The sequence below is a fragment of the Lipotes vexillifer genome, unplaced genomic scaffold, assembly GCF_000442215.2.
Source record: "Lipotes vexillifer unplaced genomic scaffold, Lipotes_vexillifer_v1.1 scaffold209, whole genome shotgun sequence".
In the NCBI taxonomy this organism is placed as follows: Eukaryota; Metazoa; Chordata; class Mammalia; order Artiodactyla; family Lipotidae; genus Lipotes; species Lipotes vexillifer.
In genome coordinates, this window is record NW_006787556.1 from 340,258 (window position 1) to 352,244 (window position 11,987).

Here is an 11,987-nt window from a genome sequence, read left to right on the forward strand (position 1 = left end):
AGTGTCCTCAAGTCCATTCTCTAGTAGGTCTGTGTCTTTATTCCTGTCCTGCCCCTAGGTTCTTCATGACCATTTTTTTCTTTTTCTTTTTTTTTTAGATTCCATATATATGTGTTAGCATATGGTATTTGTTTTTCTCTTTCTGACTTACTTCACTCTGTATGACAGACTCTAGGTCCATCCCCCCCACTACAAGTAACTCAATTTTGTTTCTTTTTATGGCTGAGTAATATTCCATTGTATATATGTACCACATCTTCTTTATCTATTCATCTGTCGATGGACACTTAGGTAGCTTCCATGTCCTGGCTATTGTAAATAGAGCTGCAATGAACACTGTAGTATATGACTCTTTTTGAATTACGGTTTTCTCGGGGTATATGCCCAGTAGTGGGATTGCTGGGTCGTATGGTAGTTCTATTTTTAGTTTTTTAAGGAACCTCCATATTGTTCTCCATAGTGGCTGTATCAATTTACATTCCCACCAACAGTGCAAGAGGGTTCCCTTTTCTCCACACCCTCTCCAGCATTTATTGTTTGTAGATCTTTTGAGGATGGCCATTCTGACTGGGGTGAGATTAGTATATGTGCTGCCGAAGTGAGCACTACCTTCATTCTTGTAACCTGTTAGCTATAAAGCACAGCAAGAGCGCTGCCTCTAGTGGTTCAATGATGTGCTGACACCTGCTGGTCATATCTAGTTCGGCAGCCCTGACCCCAGCACCTTCGTCTCTCTTAAGTATCAAGGGTGGGGACCCCCTTACCCAGCCAGACGCTGAAAGCGTATGCTCGTGGTAATGTCGCCCGACAGCACCACCCACCCCTGGAGACTCCAGGGACACACTCCGTCCTCCTGATCTCTAACTTGCCTCTGTTGTCTCCAGTCTAAGTTCAGTTCAATCTTCAGAACTTTCCCCACGGACCCCCCCACCCCAGCAATCTGTACTTAACATTTTCCCCATTACCACAGACATATAAGGACAACAAGATCTCAAGGAACTGGGCAGCAAGGATAGAAAGGGGCAGACAACTTGGGAGTAGGAGATGTACAATTCCTCTTCCTCACATCAAAGAATCAAGACTATTTCCTACAGAGTGCTATTCCTTTTGACCTTTTATTTCTAGGAGGCTGTCGGGGTCATAGACCTTCTTGGTGGAAGTGTGATGAACGGGAGGTTGAGCACAGAGTAGGTAGGCGGGGCTTGAGGGTGGGGCCAGGCCAAAGGGCCTCTCACTTAGGAGCTTCTCCATTCTGTCAGCTCTCCCGGAACATCCAAGGCAAGACTGGCACCCAGGGCGCAGCAGGTGAGGGACCAGGCAATGACAGAAGGGTAGGCTTTAGGGCTGATGGTAGCAGAAGAGTCCTAGCTCTGTCAGCCTGGGCTTTCCATATTGTGAGACTCTCATTCGATAGAATTCTTGAGCCCCCAGTGGGGAGGTCCAGCTCAGTTCTTCCTGGGGCCAGGCAGCCTCAGAAAGACATGGTTTGGTTTCGGTGGGGGCAGGGCTGAGGGATGGCCGTGGATAAGCGTATGTGACTGACTACTGAGAGGTGCAAGGAGATCTTAGGAGACATGGAGGTAGACGTAGGGGCCAGCAGGAGAGCATGGCCAGAGGGCCACAGGGCAGGACTCAGACAAGAGAAAACAGGAGACTGAAACACGGAGAGGGGGAGAGGACAGTGGATAAAATGTGAGATGGCAACGGGGGCAGTGGAGAGCTGGGTAGCAGGAAGGCCAAGGAGGAAGGAAGGCTCACATGGAGCAATCTCCTCTTCCGGATGTACAGCGTGGTCCAGAAAGCCCCAAGCAAAGCCAGGAGCAGAGCAAGGTTCCAGATTCCCACTGGACTGATTCAGCTGGGGGAGAACCACCCCTCCTCCCAGTTACCCACCTCCCCTGCTTCTTCAGACTCCTATTTCGTTTGGGGAAGAGGGCAAGGCTGCTCCTCACTGCAGTCAGAGCCACATCCTGCAGAGCAGGGGAGGGGGAAGTAAGAAGCAAAACAAGCAGAACCACCACAGGCAAAGACCATGGGGAGAGCGCCCTGGATACTTGCAACTGATGTGCCACCAGGAGGTCCTCAGCACAGTCCCAGCAGAGGACCTGAGACCTCTAGGACTGTCTTGAGGTGCTTGTTTCTCATGATTCCTCAGTGTGCTTCAATCTCATTGAGAGCATTCCAAGGGAAGGAGCCTTCTTTGGATTATATGGTTCAAAGCCCGCTTTTATCATTTGCTAATGACTTTAGCCAAGTTGCTTAATATTTCTTAGTTTCATTTTTCTCGTTGCAAATTGGGGATACCTACCTTACAAAGGGTTGGGAAAACTGAGATAAAGCACTTGGCACATAATATAGGTTCTCAATAAATGTTCATTACTATTTTTGTCAGGACTCCCAGGACCCCTATATTTCTCACGTCTTTAAAGGCAGTACAGCACACTAGCTGACATGGGCTTTTGGAGTCAGAAAAACAGTTGTGTTTGACCTTGGGTAAATTATTTAATGTAAGCTTCAGTTTGCTCAGCTGTAAAACAAGGATAGTAATACCTACACCTCACAGATGTACGGTACCCAGGCAGTGTCCAAAAATGGCAGCTGTGAGAACTATCTGCCAGGTAAGCTTTAGCTTCTCCACTGTAATAGCAACAGCCTACCTCCCCTGAGGTCTTAACTTGTGGTGCGCTAGCGTCCGGTGTGCCCTCATTCCTCCAGCCAAAGCTATTACTGCTCCTCTGGTTTTAGAGATCATGATTTCCTACAGTACAAAAGGAGAAAAAACGGAAACAAAGCACAGAGGACTGAGGGGGCCCAGGGGGAGAAAGGTGACAAACAAAGATGAAGATGAGATAGAAACCAAAGAGACAGAAAGGGGAAAAGCCATTCTAACGAAGCCTGTGGTCTTTCTTCTAGTGACTGACCACATACCCTCCCATCTAACCCTTCCCTAGGAATCATGGAGTCCTTCAGTTCAAAGAGTCTGGCGCTGCAAGCAGAGAAGAAGCTACTGAGTAAGATGGCAGGTCGATCTGTGGCTCATCTCTTCGTCGATGAGACGAGCAGCGAGGTGCTAGACGAGCTCTACCGTGTGTCCAAAGAATACACACACAGCAGGCCCCAGGCCCAGCGCGTTATCAAGGACCTGATCAAGGTGGCTGTCAAGGTGGCCGTGCTGCACCGCAGTGGCTGCTTCAGCCCCAGAGAGCTGGCCTTGGCTACCCGCTTTCGCCAGAAGCTGCGGCAGGGCGCCATGACAGCACTCAGCTTCGGCGAGGTGGACTTCACCTTTGAGGCTGCTGTGTTGGCCGGCCTGCTGACCGAGTGCCGGGATGTGCTGCTGGAGCTGGTGGAGCACCACCTCACACCCAAGTCACATGGCCGCATCCGCCATGTGTTTGATCACTTCTCTGACCCAGGCCTGCTCACGGCCCTCTATGGGCCTGACTACACTCAGCACCTTGGCAAGATCTGTGATGGGCTCAGGAAGCTGCTGGATGAGGGGAAGCTCTGAGAGCCCTGACCCCGGCACGTTCCTTCTTGGCAAAATGGCTGACTGAGAAAAAAAACAGATAATGGGCTTTCTAACCCTGCTCATCTGCACTAATGCTTTTCAACCCTCAGGTTTCAGTCTTTCCCAAGAGTGCCTGTGACTCTGAGACCACCCCATGCCCCACTGCTGGTGGAGAAAAAGCAATGCAGAGGGTTGAGGCCTCTCTCCTACTCCAGCCCCAAGACAGGAAACAAAGCTGCCTGAAAAAGATGAAGCGAAACTTGGATCTCTATTTTCCCCACAAGGGACCTTTCAAACAGGGAAGCCCCCTCCCCTCAGAACCAGGGGAAGAGGGCGTAGCCCATCTCATTCCTCTGGGGACACTAAAGACAGGCAGCGCAGGGAGCCTTTAGAGACATCCTAGACCTTCAGTTCTAGGCGGGGTCTGGACAGATACCAGAGACTCTGCTCCAGAGGGCAGGAAGAAGGGGCTAGGGCAGGGGAAAGTCTCACAGAGGAAATAAAACTATTAAAACATGCACAGGGCTCAATGTTTAATCTCTCCAGCTTCTTGTGTCTTACGATCATCACAGAGGAAAGAGGTATATAAACACCACTCATCTCACCTCTCACCATTTCCATACAGGAGACTGAGGCATATTTCCAGCATCACCGGGGTTCCCTTGCCTACTTCTTCTGTTTAAGAAACTCAAAAAACCTGTACCGCGGATCAGTGCTACAAATTGCAAATAAATATGCAGTGAGGAGCAAGACATAGATCAATAGGCTCTGGTCGGGAGAGGATATAAGAAAAAGACTCCCACAACTGTCCTCCTCTTCAAACTCCACGGCAATTCTTCTTCCATCCCTTAGCCTCACACAGGCTGAACAGAGGAGCAGATTAGAAGGGTGAACTGGTGGCATGGAGAGTTCAGGACCCTACATCGTTATTTTTTTCTCAGAGCAAGAGTTGTGAAAAAGTTATAGTGACCTGGTTAGTCAAGACCGAGCCCAAATTCTTTCATTTGAGATTGGGGGTGAGGCACAGTCTGCCATTCCCTGCAGCGGGGCTAGATCACTGATTGCCCGTTCTCAATAACATGGCTGGCTAAGAAGGTGGGGAAGGTGGGCCAGGAGTCACTGGCTCACTTACTGTTCCTGGGTTCCCCTCATCCCAGGGCTATAGAAATCCCCTTTTTCAGCTAATAGTGGGAAAGAATAAGATATAGCAAATAAATAATACTTCAATATAGCACCAAATAAATTAGGTAACATAGTTGGAGATGGGGAGGAAGTTCGGGGCTGTGAGAGTCCCTGCCTCCCTGCTCTAAGGCCAAGGAATGGTGAAAGGGATGGGAAAGGCAGCAGGGATGTTAAAAGAGCCTTTTGAATCTAAAGGACAACTCTAGATTCAGCCCCAGAACTGAGAAGGGGTCTATTTCCCATCCCCTACCCTTGCCAATAGAACTGCTCCAGACCAAGGAACTCCTGACAGACAAGGAGGCTCAGAAGATGGCAGGAGTAAGGGAGGTGGGCTGGGAGGCCATGTTCCTGAGCCCCACCTCAGGCTCCTCTCTCCCTCAAGTTGCTCCTTCAACATCTGGCTTCTCTCAATCAGTTCTGGAGACATCAGAGTTTGAAGATTTCATCCTCCTGGTCCCGAAGTGTCCGGGTCCGAGAGGTCTGGGTCAGCGGCACAGGACCTAGGACTGCTCGTTGCTGCATCCGAGGAGAGCTCAGGTGAAGACCTGAATCCTCCCCAGGTATCCTGCAGGTGAGGAAAGGGGGAAAGAGCGACAGATCAAGGGAAGAGGCTGAGACCAGGCTGAGCGAAGAAGTACGTGGGAAGCTGTCCTTCTCTAATATACATGAGCTGGTTGCCTTAAGATGGAGTCTCAGTACCCTCTGGGTAAATCTTAATCCTAATGCTCCTTCATGGACCATCAGAGCAGTAAGAACAGTCAACTATTTCACTCCACTGAAAGCACAGAACCATTACCCAGTGCCTCTATCCATTCCAGCAGCCATAGGCTCTGCTCATTGTCTTGCTGCCCCCTGAGGGAAAGGTTTCACCTTGCTTCTGCTGACACTGGAATTACTTACTTTGTGTCTGGTCAGGTATGGGTGGGGGAACAGAGAGTCTATGGAGGGACTTAAAAGGACCCATTCAAACTTCCCTGGTGGCACAGTGATTGGGAGTCCGCCTGCCAAGGCAGGGGGCACGGGTTCAAGCCCTGGTCAGGGAGGATCCCACATGCCACGGAGCAACTAAGGCCGTGTGCCAAACTACTGAGCCTGTGCTCTAGAGCCCACGAGCCACAACTACTGGGCCCACGTGCTGCAACTACTGAGGCCCGTGCGCCTAGAGCCTGTGCTCCGCGACGGGAGGGGCTGCCGCAGTGAGAGGCCTGCGCACCGCAGCGAAGAGTGGCCCCTGCTCGCTGCAACTGGAGAGGAGGGCCCGCGTGCGGCAATGAAGACCCATCGCAGCCAAAAATAAAATAAAAAGAAAGAAAGAAAGAAAGAAATAGAAAAAAATATTTATTTAAAAAAAAAAAAAAGGACCCATTCAAGACTCACCCACTTTCTCCCTTTTTCAGCTTCTGGGCAGCAGCCTTCTTTGACAAGCTGATCTGTGAATCAAGCTTCTTAAGGAAATCAGAGGCAGAGAGGTCGTGAATGGGGGGCTCCTGGCCAGGTGTGGGAAGGACTTCACCATTGGCACGTCCCGAACCTGTCTCTTGTTTCTTCCTCTCAGCTGAGTGTGGCCCAACTTCATCCTTACTTGGCTGTACCTCTTCCTCTCCATCTTTCTCTTCCTCAGAATCCAAACCATTGAACAGGTCTCTGGGCTCTGTCAGGATGGGGATGTAGAGGGTTTTCTTCAGGAAGATCGAGTCATTAGTATAAAGGCGGTTTGCACGCTTAATCTGTTCCATCTTTAAAAAAAAAGTCACCACAGTTAATGACAGTAATAACAATCCATCTTATATTTGTATAGCACCTCATGCTTTTTAAAGTGATTGTACAAAGTCTTATCTGACCCTATAACAACCAAAACTACAGTGGCCTGATATTATCCCTATTTTATTGATCAGTAGCTTTCATACTTTTTGGTCCTAGGGCCCCTTTACATTTTAAAAAACTATTGAGGAAAAAAGCTTTTACTTATGTTGATCACATCTATCAATATTTAAGGTATTGTAAAATTAAAACTGAAAAAATTTAAAAACACTTCCATTACATATTAACATAAATATTTTGATGAAAAATAACTATATTTTCCAAAACAAAAACAACAAAAATGTAGCAAGAACAGAGGCACTGTTTTACATTTTTGTAAATCACTTTAATGTCCGACTTAATGGAAGACAACAGGATTCTCATATCTGCCTCTACATGCATCTGCTGCAATAACACATGTCACGTAGCCTCTGGAAAACAGTACACTCATGAGAATAAAAAAGACAAATAAAGCCTTGTTATTATTACCATGAAAATTGTTTTGACCTTGTGGATCCCTACAGGGTCTTAGGGACCCCTAGGGGGTCCCTTTAACTACTGTTAAAGATGAAGGAACTGAGGTTCAGAGAGGTTAAATAACTTGCCTAGCAAGTTACTGACAGAGATAGAACTAGAATTCTGGGCCTTTTTAGTCCTTCCAGGAATGCTTTTCTTATTATATTAATAATTTCACTGATCAAATATTTATTTAGTACCTATTTATTCATCACTGAACATAGTGACTGACATCACCATCTCTATCTACCTGCCTCCCAAGGTAGAAATATCAATGTCATCCTTAACTCATACTTTTCTTTCATGATCCATACCTAACAGGTCAACAAAAATGCTGTAAAAATCTCTCACACCTGGTCTCATCTTCACATTCACTGCCATTGACTTAGAACAGACTCTTAATATTTCTCATCTGGGTACTGTAACAGTTTTTTGTTTTGTTTTTTATAAATTTATTTATTTATTTATTTTTGGCTGTGTTGGGTCTTCGTTGCTGTGCGCAGGCTTTCTCTAGTTGTGGTGAGTGGGAGCTACTCTTCATGGCGGTGCGTGAACTCTTCTCACTGTGGTGGCTTCTCTTGTTGTGGAGCATGGGCTCTAGGTGCGTGGGCTTCAGTAGTTGCAGCATGCAGGCTCAGTAGTTGTAACTCGTGGGCTCTAGAGCAGCGCAGGCTCAGTAGTTGTGGCGCACAGGCTTAGCTGCTCTGTGGCACGTTGAATCTCCCCGGACCAGGGCTCGAAGCCGTGTCCCCTGCATTGGCAGGTGGATTCTTAACCACTGCGCCACCAGGAAAGCCCCAACCCACTACCTTGCTTATAAACCTTCTATGGCTCCCCATTGGCTCAGAGATAAATCCAAATTAGCAGGACTTCTCTGGCAGTCCAGTGGTTAGGGCCCGCATTCGACCCCTGGTCGGGGAACTAAGATCTCACAAGCCACGTGGTGTGGCCAAAAAAAAAATCCAAATTAGCATTCAAGGGCATTCTCAATCTAGCTCTCATATGAAGTCCACCCACACTTCCCTTCTTCTGCCACTTAAACATTGTGCCATCCTGAACTTTTTATTTTTCTTACAACATTTCATGATCTTTCACCCTTTTGTGTCTTTATCTGCCTGGAATGTTTCTCCACTACTCCCTTCTCTGCCTGGAAAACTTCTCATCAACTATCATTCCCTTTGTGGTATCTTCTTCAGGGCTCCCAATGCATACTGTAAAGATTGCTGTAATAATACCTACCCTATTATATTGTTATAATATGACAAACATATTTGCATATTTGTCTTGTCCAAACTGTGAGTCCTTTAAGGGCAGGGTTGGTGACTTGCCATCTCTGTATGCCTAAGGCACTCTTCAGCATTGCACAAACTTGGCACACAGCAGAGGCTCATTAATGCTTTATGAGTAAATAAACTAGATAATAAAATATAGGAACCACAGACACAGTATGTCAGTATTTTATTATTCGAGGCCAGGCAGCCAGTTTTATTAAAAATTCATCCCATAATGGCACCAGTTTGGGAAATCATAATTCTTATATCTGTCAAATATCAAAGCTGTTTCCACTCTAGGGCAAGACCACTATAATACAGTTGACTTATAAAATCTTATGCTATAATGAGTTTAAAAATAAAATTGGATTGATCTAACAATAAAAAAAAGTTTAAAATGGCTTGCAGTTTTGTACTTTTTCTTCGCCAAGTGCTTTGATGCTATTCATTTTATTTTGCCTAGATAATATCCTAGGTCTCTTTTGTCTCGATAATATCCTAGGTCCTTTTCTGTTGCTTTTATTATTTCCTAGCAGTACCATATAAGGGGACACTGTTCCACTTCCATCGAGCCAAGAGCTAGAAAGGTCATTAGAATCTAGTTAGTTTAATAGAGCAATTCAAAGTGAGGATTTTAGAATGAGACAACCTGGTCTGAATCTTAGCTCTACTAATTAGACTAGTTGTATTTAGTCTATGGCAAATTATCTCTCTAAGCTTCAGTCTCCTTATCTTTAAAATTTTATTTTTATTGAAGTATAATTGACTTACAATATTTTATTAGTTTCAGATGTACAACACAGTGATATTCCTTACCTTTAAATGGAAATAGTTACATCTACCTCATAAAGATTTACAGAGAAACATGAGATAATATACAGCGCTTGGCACATACTAAGTGTTCCTTAAATGACAGGTAGGTAATAACTTAGGTAATTGATCTATCTGTTATTTTTTTGTTCGTTTGTTTTGATTTATCTAAGTTTTAAATTTAATACATCTTCCTCATTTTACAAATGATAAGAAACTGAGGCCCCCAAACAGGGGAAGTGATTGACTATTCAGTCACTCAGCTAGTAAGCAGCAGAATGAGGCCAGAACCTAAAACTCTTCTTCACTAGACTACAGAGGTTTTCTGTACTCAGAAAGGTACAGGGCTGTAAGAAAACCTCAAAAAAAAATTGTTGATTCACTAGCAGCACAGTTCCCTTCATTGCATGGCCTCTGAGCCTCTGCTGGGATGAAAGCACTGCTCAGTACTTTCACATCTACTTCCTTTGTTTAGGCCATCCCTCTACTTGAAATGTTCACTTTACTATACTCCCAAATCTCCATGTGTGGAAATTGTAGCCATAATTTCATTCATTCAAAAAACATCTATTAAGCTTTTATGTGCTGGGGACTATGCCAGGCTCTAGAGATATAAAATTGAAAGGAAATAGTTCTGTCCCTTAAAGAGAGTACAGGCTACCAGAAAGACAAAGATGTAAAAGGTGTAAACCACTGGATTACATAGGTTTATAGAGAGGAGCATAGAGGAAAGAATGTCCAAGTCTTTCAAGGCCCATTGCGATGGCTCCCTTAAAATCTGCACTGATTTCCCCTTCCAAATAAAAATCAGTCTTCTTTCCTGACTTCCCCCTCTTTGTTAACACCTCTACGAACTCACCACATTCTGTCACCTACAATCATTATTTGTGTCCCTGTCCATATCTCACTAGACTGTAAATTACATGAGGGCAGCAACTATACACTTTATTTATGTTTCTGTCTCCCAAGGTGGTTACCACAGTGCTTTAAACATACCAAGCATTAAAATGTTGACTAAATTCAACAGGATATGGAAAAAAAAAAAACCTTTATCAACTTTAAAACAATGTATTTTGACATCTACCAAATACACCCTATGCAGGAGCTGAAATGCTTGGCATAGAGAGTACCTGTTTTGTACCAAGGAGGCCACCTTCCAGAAAAGAAGAGGGCAGAGCATTGAGGAGAAAAAAGAACAAGAACAGACAGGCACATAGGGAACTTAGGACTAAAAACTAGCTCTCCACTGTTTGCTGTAAATGTTTAATCACTCTCAATTAGTGTTGCTATGTGGTTAACAGTACAAGCTTTGGGGTCAGACCTGTTTGAATTTTCACTTCAACACTTTAGTTATTTGACCTTGGTCAAACTGGTTAACCAATCTAAGTCTCGGTTTCTTCATCTGTAAAAAGGGGACAATAATTGTGTGCTTGACAGGGATGTGAGGATCAAATGGGCTAATAGATGTAAAGTCTTTAGTATAGTGACTGGCGTAATCAATAGGAGTTGCTCCCCTCCATTGGGATAGTGGGACAGGATTTGTCTCAACCAGACAGTGCAACACTGAGATGGGAACACAAACCAAAAGACAAAGGTGGACCAGACTTACACCACAATTAATTTATCAAAATTAGTTAATTTAAACACAATTAAGAAAATTTCAGGGGAAGTTGCCTAGAGGGCCACTACCTACTCATGAGAAATAAGTCTCTTCTGAGTGGGTGTCTGCGTCCCAATCCTGTTAGACTCACCGTCACCCCGTATTTGAGTGCTAGTCCAGCCAGGGTGTCTCCGGGCGCCAACTGATGCTCCAGGCGTCTTTCCCTCACCGGGGAGCAGGCAGACTGCACCAGGCTTCCATAAGAACGAGCCCGGCTCCCTTGAAGCAGTCCTGACCCGCCAAGGGGGGCCTGTCTAGAGGGAGAAGCCATCTCCTCACCCTGCGGACAACTGGGGTTGCAACTGCGGGAGGCCTGTCTAAGTGACCAATAGTGACAGGCCCGGGGTCTCTAAGACTTAGAGGATGCCTTTCCCCTTCAGTCTTCTGTCCTAAGTCTCCCCGCCTCCCCCGGCACTACGCGACCTCACAGCCCTCGCTTCTCCTCCCTCCAAGCCCGTTTCCCACCAATCTGTACTCCGACTATTCAGTCTCTACCTGAGTCTCTCCTTAGCACCCCTCCGACTTTTGATTCCCCACAACAACTCGCGACATTGACCTCTGACCTTTGAATTCTAGACAACCTCCTCAACACTCAGCTCAGTTTGCCCCTAGGTCCGGCAGCCCGACCTTCCGGCCCCTCAACACCCCGACTCCGCCCCGTCCCGGAGTGGGCCGGCTAGGGTCAGGAACAAATCAGGCCCACCCCAGGTGGGCTGTGGCCGCAGGAGAAGCGCGTGATGAAAGCGAGAGTCTACAGCACACTTTCCCCTCAGAGATCCTCAAAGGTACCCTCCACATCAAATTAGTCACACCCTCAAATTCGGGCTCCACATCTGGGTTCTTGTCCCTCCAAACCCTCGAATCTGTCAAGATGCAGGGGCCTGTATCCAGCCCGGCGGCAAGTTCTTTGAAAAAAAGACTTCATTTCCCTAAAGGCTCCGCGCCGGCGGGGTCGCAGGGCACCATAGGAAATGCAGTCCCCATCCGCAGGCAAGGGGCGGGCTTCCGGGATCGCGCAGTGCATGCGTGGAAGAGCGTCCCCGGAAGTAAGGGGGCCAACCGGAAAGAGACAGGAAGGAAGGTAGCAGTCCCACTCTCGCTACGGTGGCCTGAAAGGAGTGGCGAAGGCGGAGCTGTAGAATTGATCATTTCTGGGGCTCACAGTCGTGATGTCTTTCAAGAGGGAAGGGGATGATTGGAGTCAACTCAATGTGCTCAAAGTAAGCGCGAGAGAAGA

At 46.4% G+C, this 11,987-nt stretch overlaps 3 protein-coding genes across 5 annotated transcripts in view; 2 read left to right on the forward strand and 1 right to left on the reverse strand.

Annotated features, from left to right (window-relative positions):
- Nucleotides 1–1,227: 1,227 nt before the first annotated feature.
- Nucleotides 1,228–4,029, forward strand: TNFAIP8L2 (TNF alpha induced protein 8 like 2). Of its 2 annotated transcripts, none has more exons than XM_007460254.1 (2): nucleotides 1,228–1,305; nucleotides 2,952–4,029. In XM_007460254.1, exon 2 carries the CDS (start codon nucleotides 2,957–2,959, stop codon nucleotides 3,509–3,511), a length of 555 nt encoding a protein of 184 aa, XP_007460316.1. In that variant the 5' UTR covers nucleotides 1,228–1,305; nucleotides 2,952–2,956; the 3' UTR covers nucleotides 3,512–4,029. The 2 variants fall into 2 exon arrangements, with proteins under 2 accessions (XP_007460316.1, XP_007460317.1); XM_007460255.1 differs by having other exon boundaries at nucleotides 1,241–1,305; nucleotides 2,914–4,029.
- On the reverse strand, nucleotides 4,028–11,714 carry LYSMD1 (LysM domain containing 1). Of its 2 annotated transcripts, none has more exons than XM_007460252.1 (3): nucleotides 10,842–11,622; nucleotides 6,071–6,429; nucleotides 4,028–5,258 (listed from the first exon to the last, which is right to left on the reverse strand). In XM_007460252.1, the coding sequence occupies exons 1-3, from the start codon at nucleotides 11,019–11,021 to the stop codon at nucleotides 5,120–5,122; spliced, it is 678 nt and encodes a 225-aa protein (XP_007460314.1). In that variant the 5' UTR covers nucleotides 11,022–11,622; the 3' UTR covers nucleotides 4,028–5,119. The 2 variants fall into 2 exon arrangements, with proteins under 2 accessions (XP_007460314.1, XP_007460315.1); XM_007460253.1 differs by having other exon boundaries at nucleotides 4,828–5,258; nucleotides 11,513–11,714.
- Nucleotides 11,715–11,843: 129 nt separating this feature from the next.
- Nucleotides 11,844–11,987, forward strand: part of SCNM1 (sodium channel modifier 1) — a 2,376-nt gene continuing 2,232 nt past the window's right edge. Inside the window, exon 1 of the mRNA XM_007460256.1 lies at nucleotides 11,844–11,970. Coding sequence (XP_007460318.1) covers nucleotides 11,920–11,970 — 51 coding nt within the window. The 5' untranslated portion in view covers nucleotides 11,844–11,919. The remainder of the gene's footprint in view (nucleotides 11,971–11,987) is intronic.

Coding starts and splice junctions, on each gene's coding strand:
- TNFAIP8L2 (XM_007460254.1), top strand. CDS start 2,957: ATGGAGTCCTTCAGTTCAAAGAGTCTGGCGCTGCAAGCAGAGAAGAAG.
- LYSMD1 (XM_007460252.1), bottom strand. CDS start 11,021: ATGGCTTCTCCCTCTAGACAGGCCCCCCTTGGCGGGTCAGGACTGCTT. Junction 6,430..10,841: donor CACTCAAATACGGGGTGACG/GTGAGTCTAACA, acceptor TTTTTTTTAAAG/ATGGAACAGATTAAGCGTGC. Junction 5,259..6,070: donor CTGAAAAAGGGAGAAAGTGG/GTGAGTCTTGAA, acceptor CCTCACCTGCAG/GATACCTGGGGAGGATTCAG.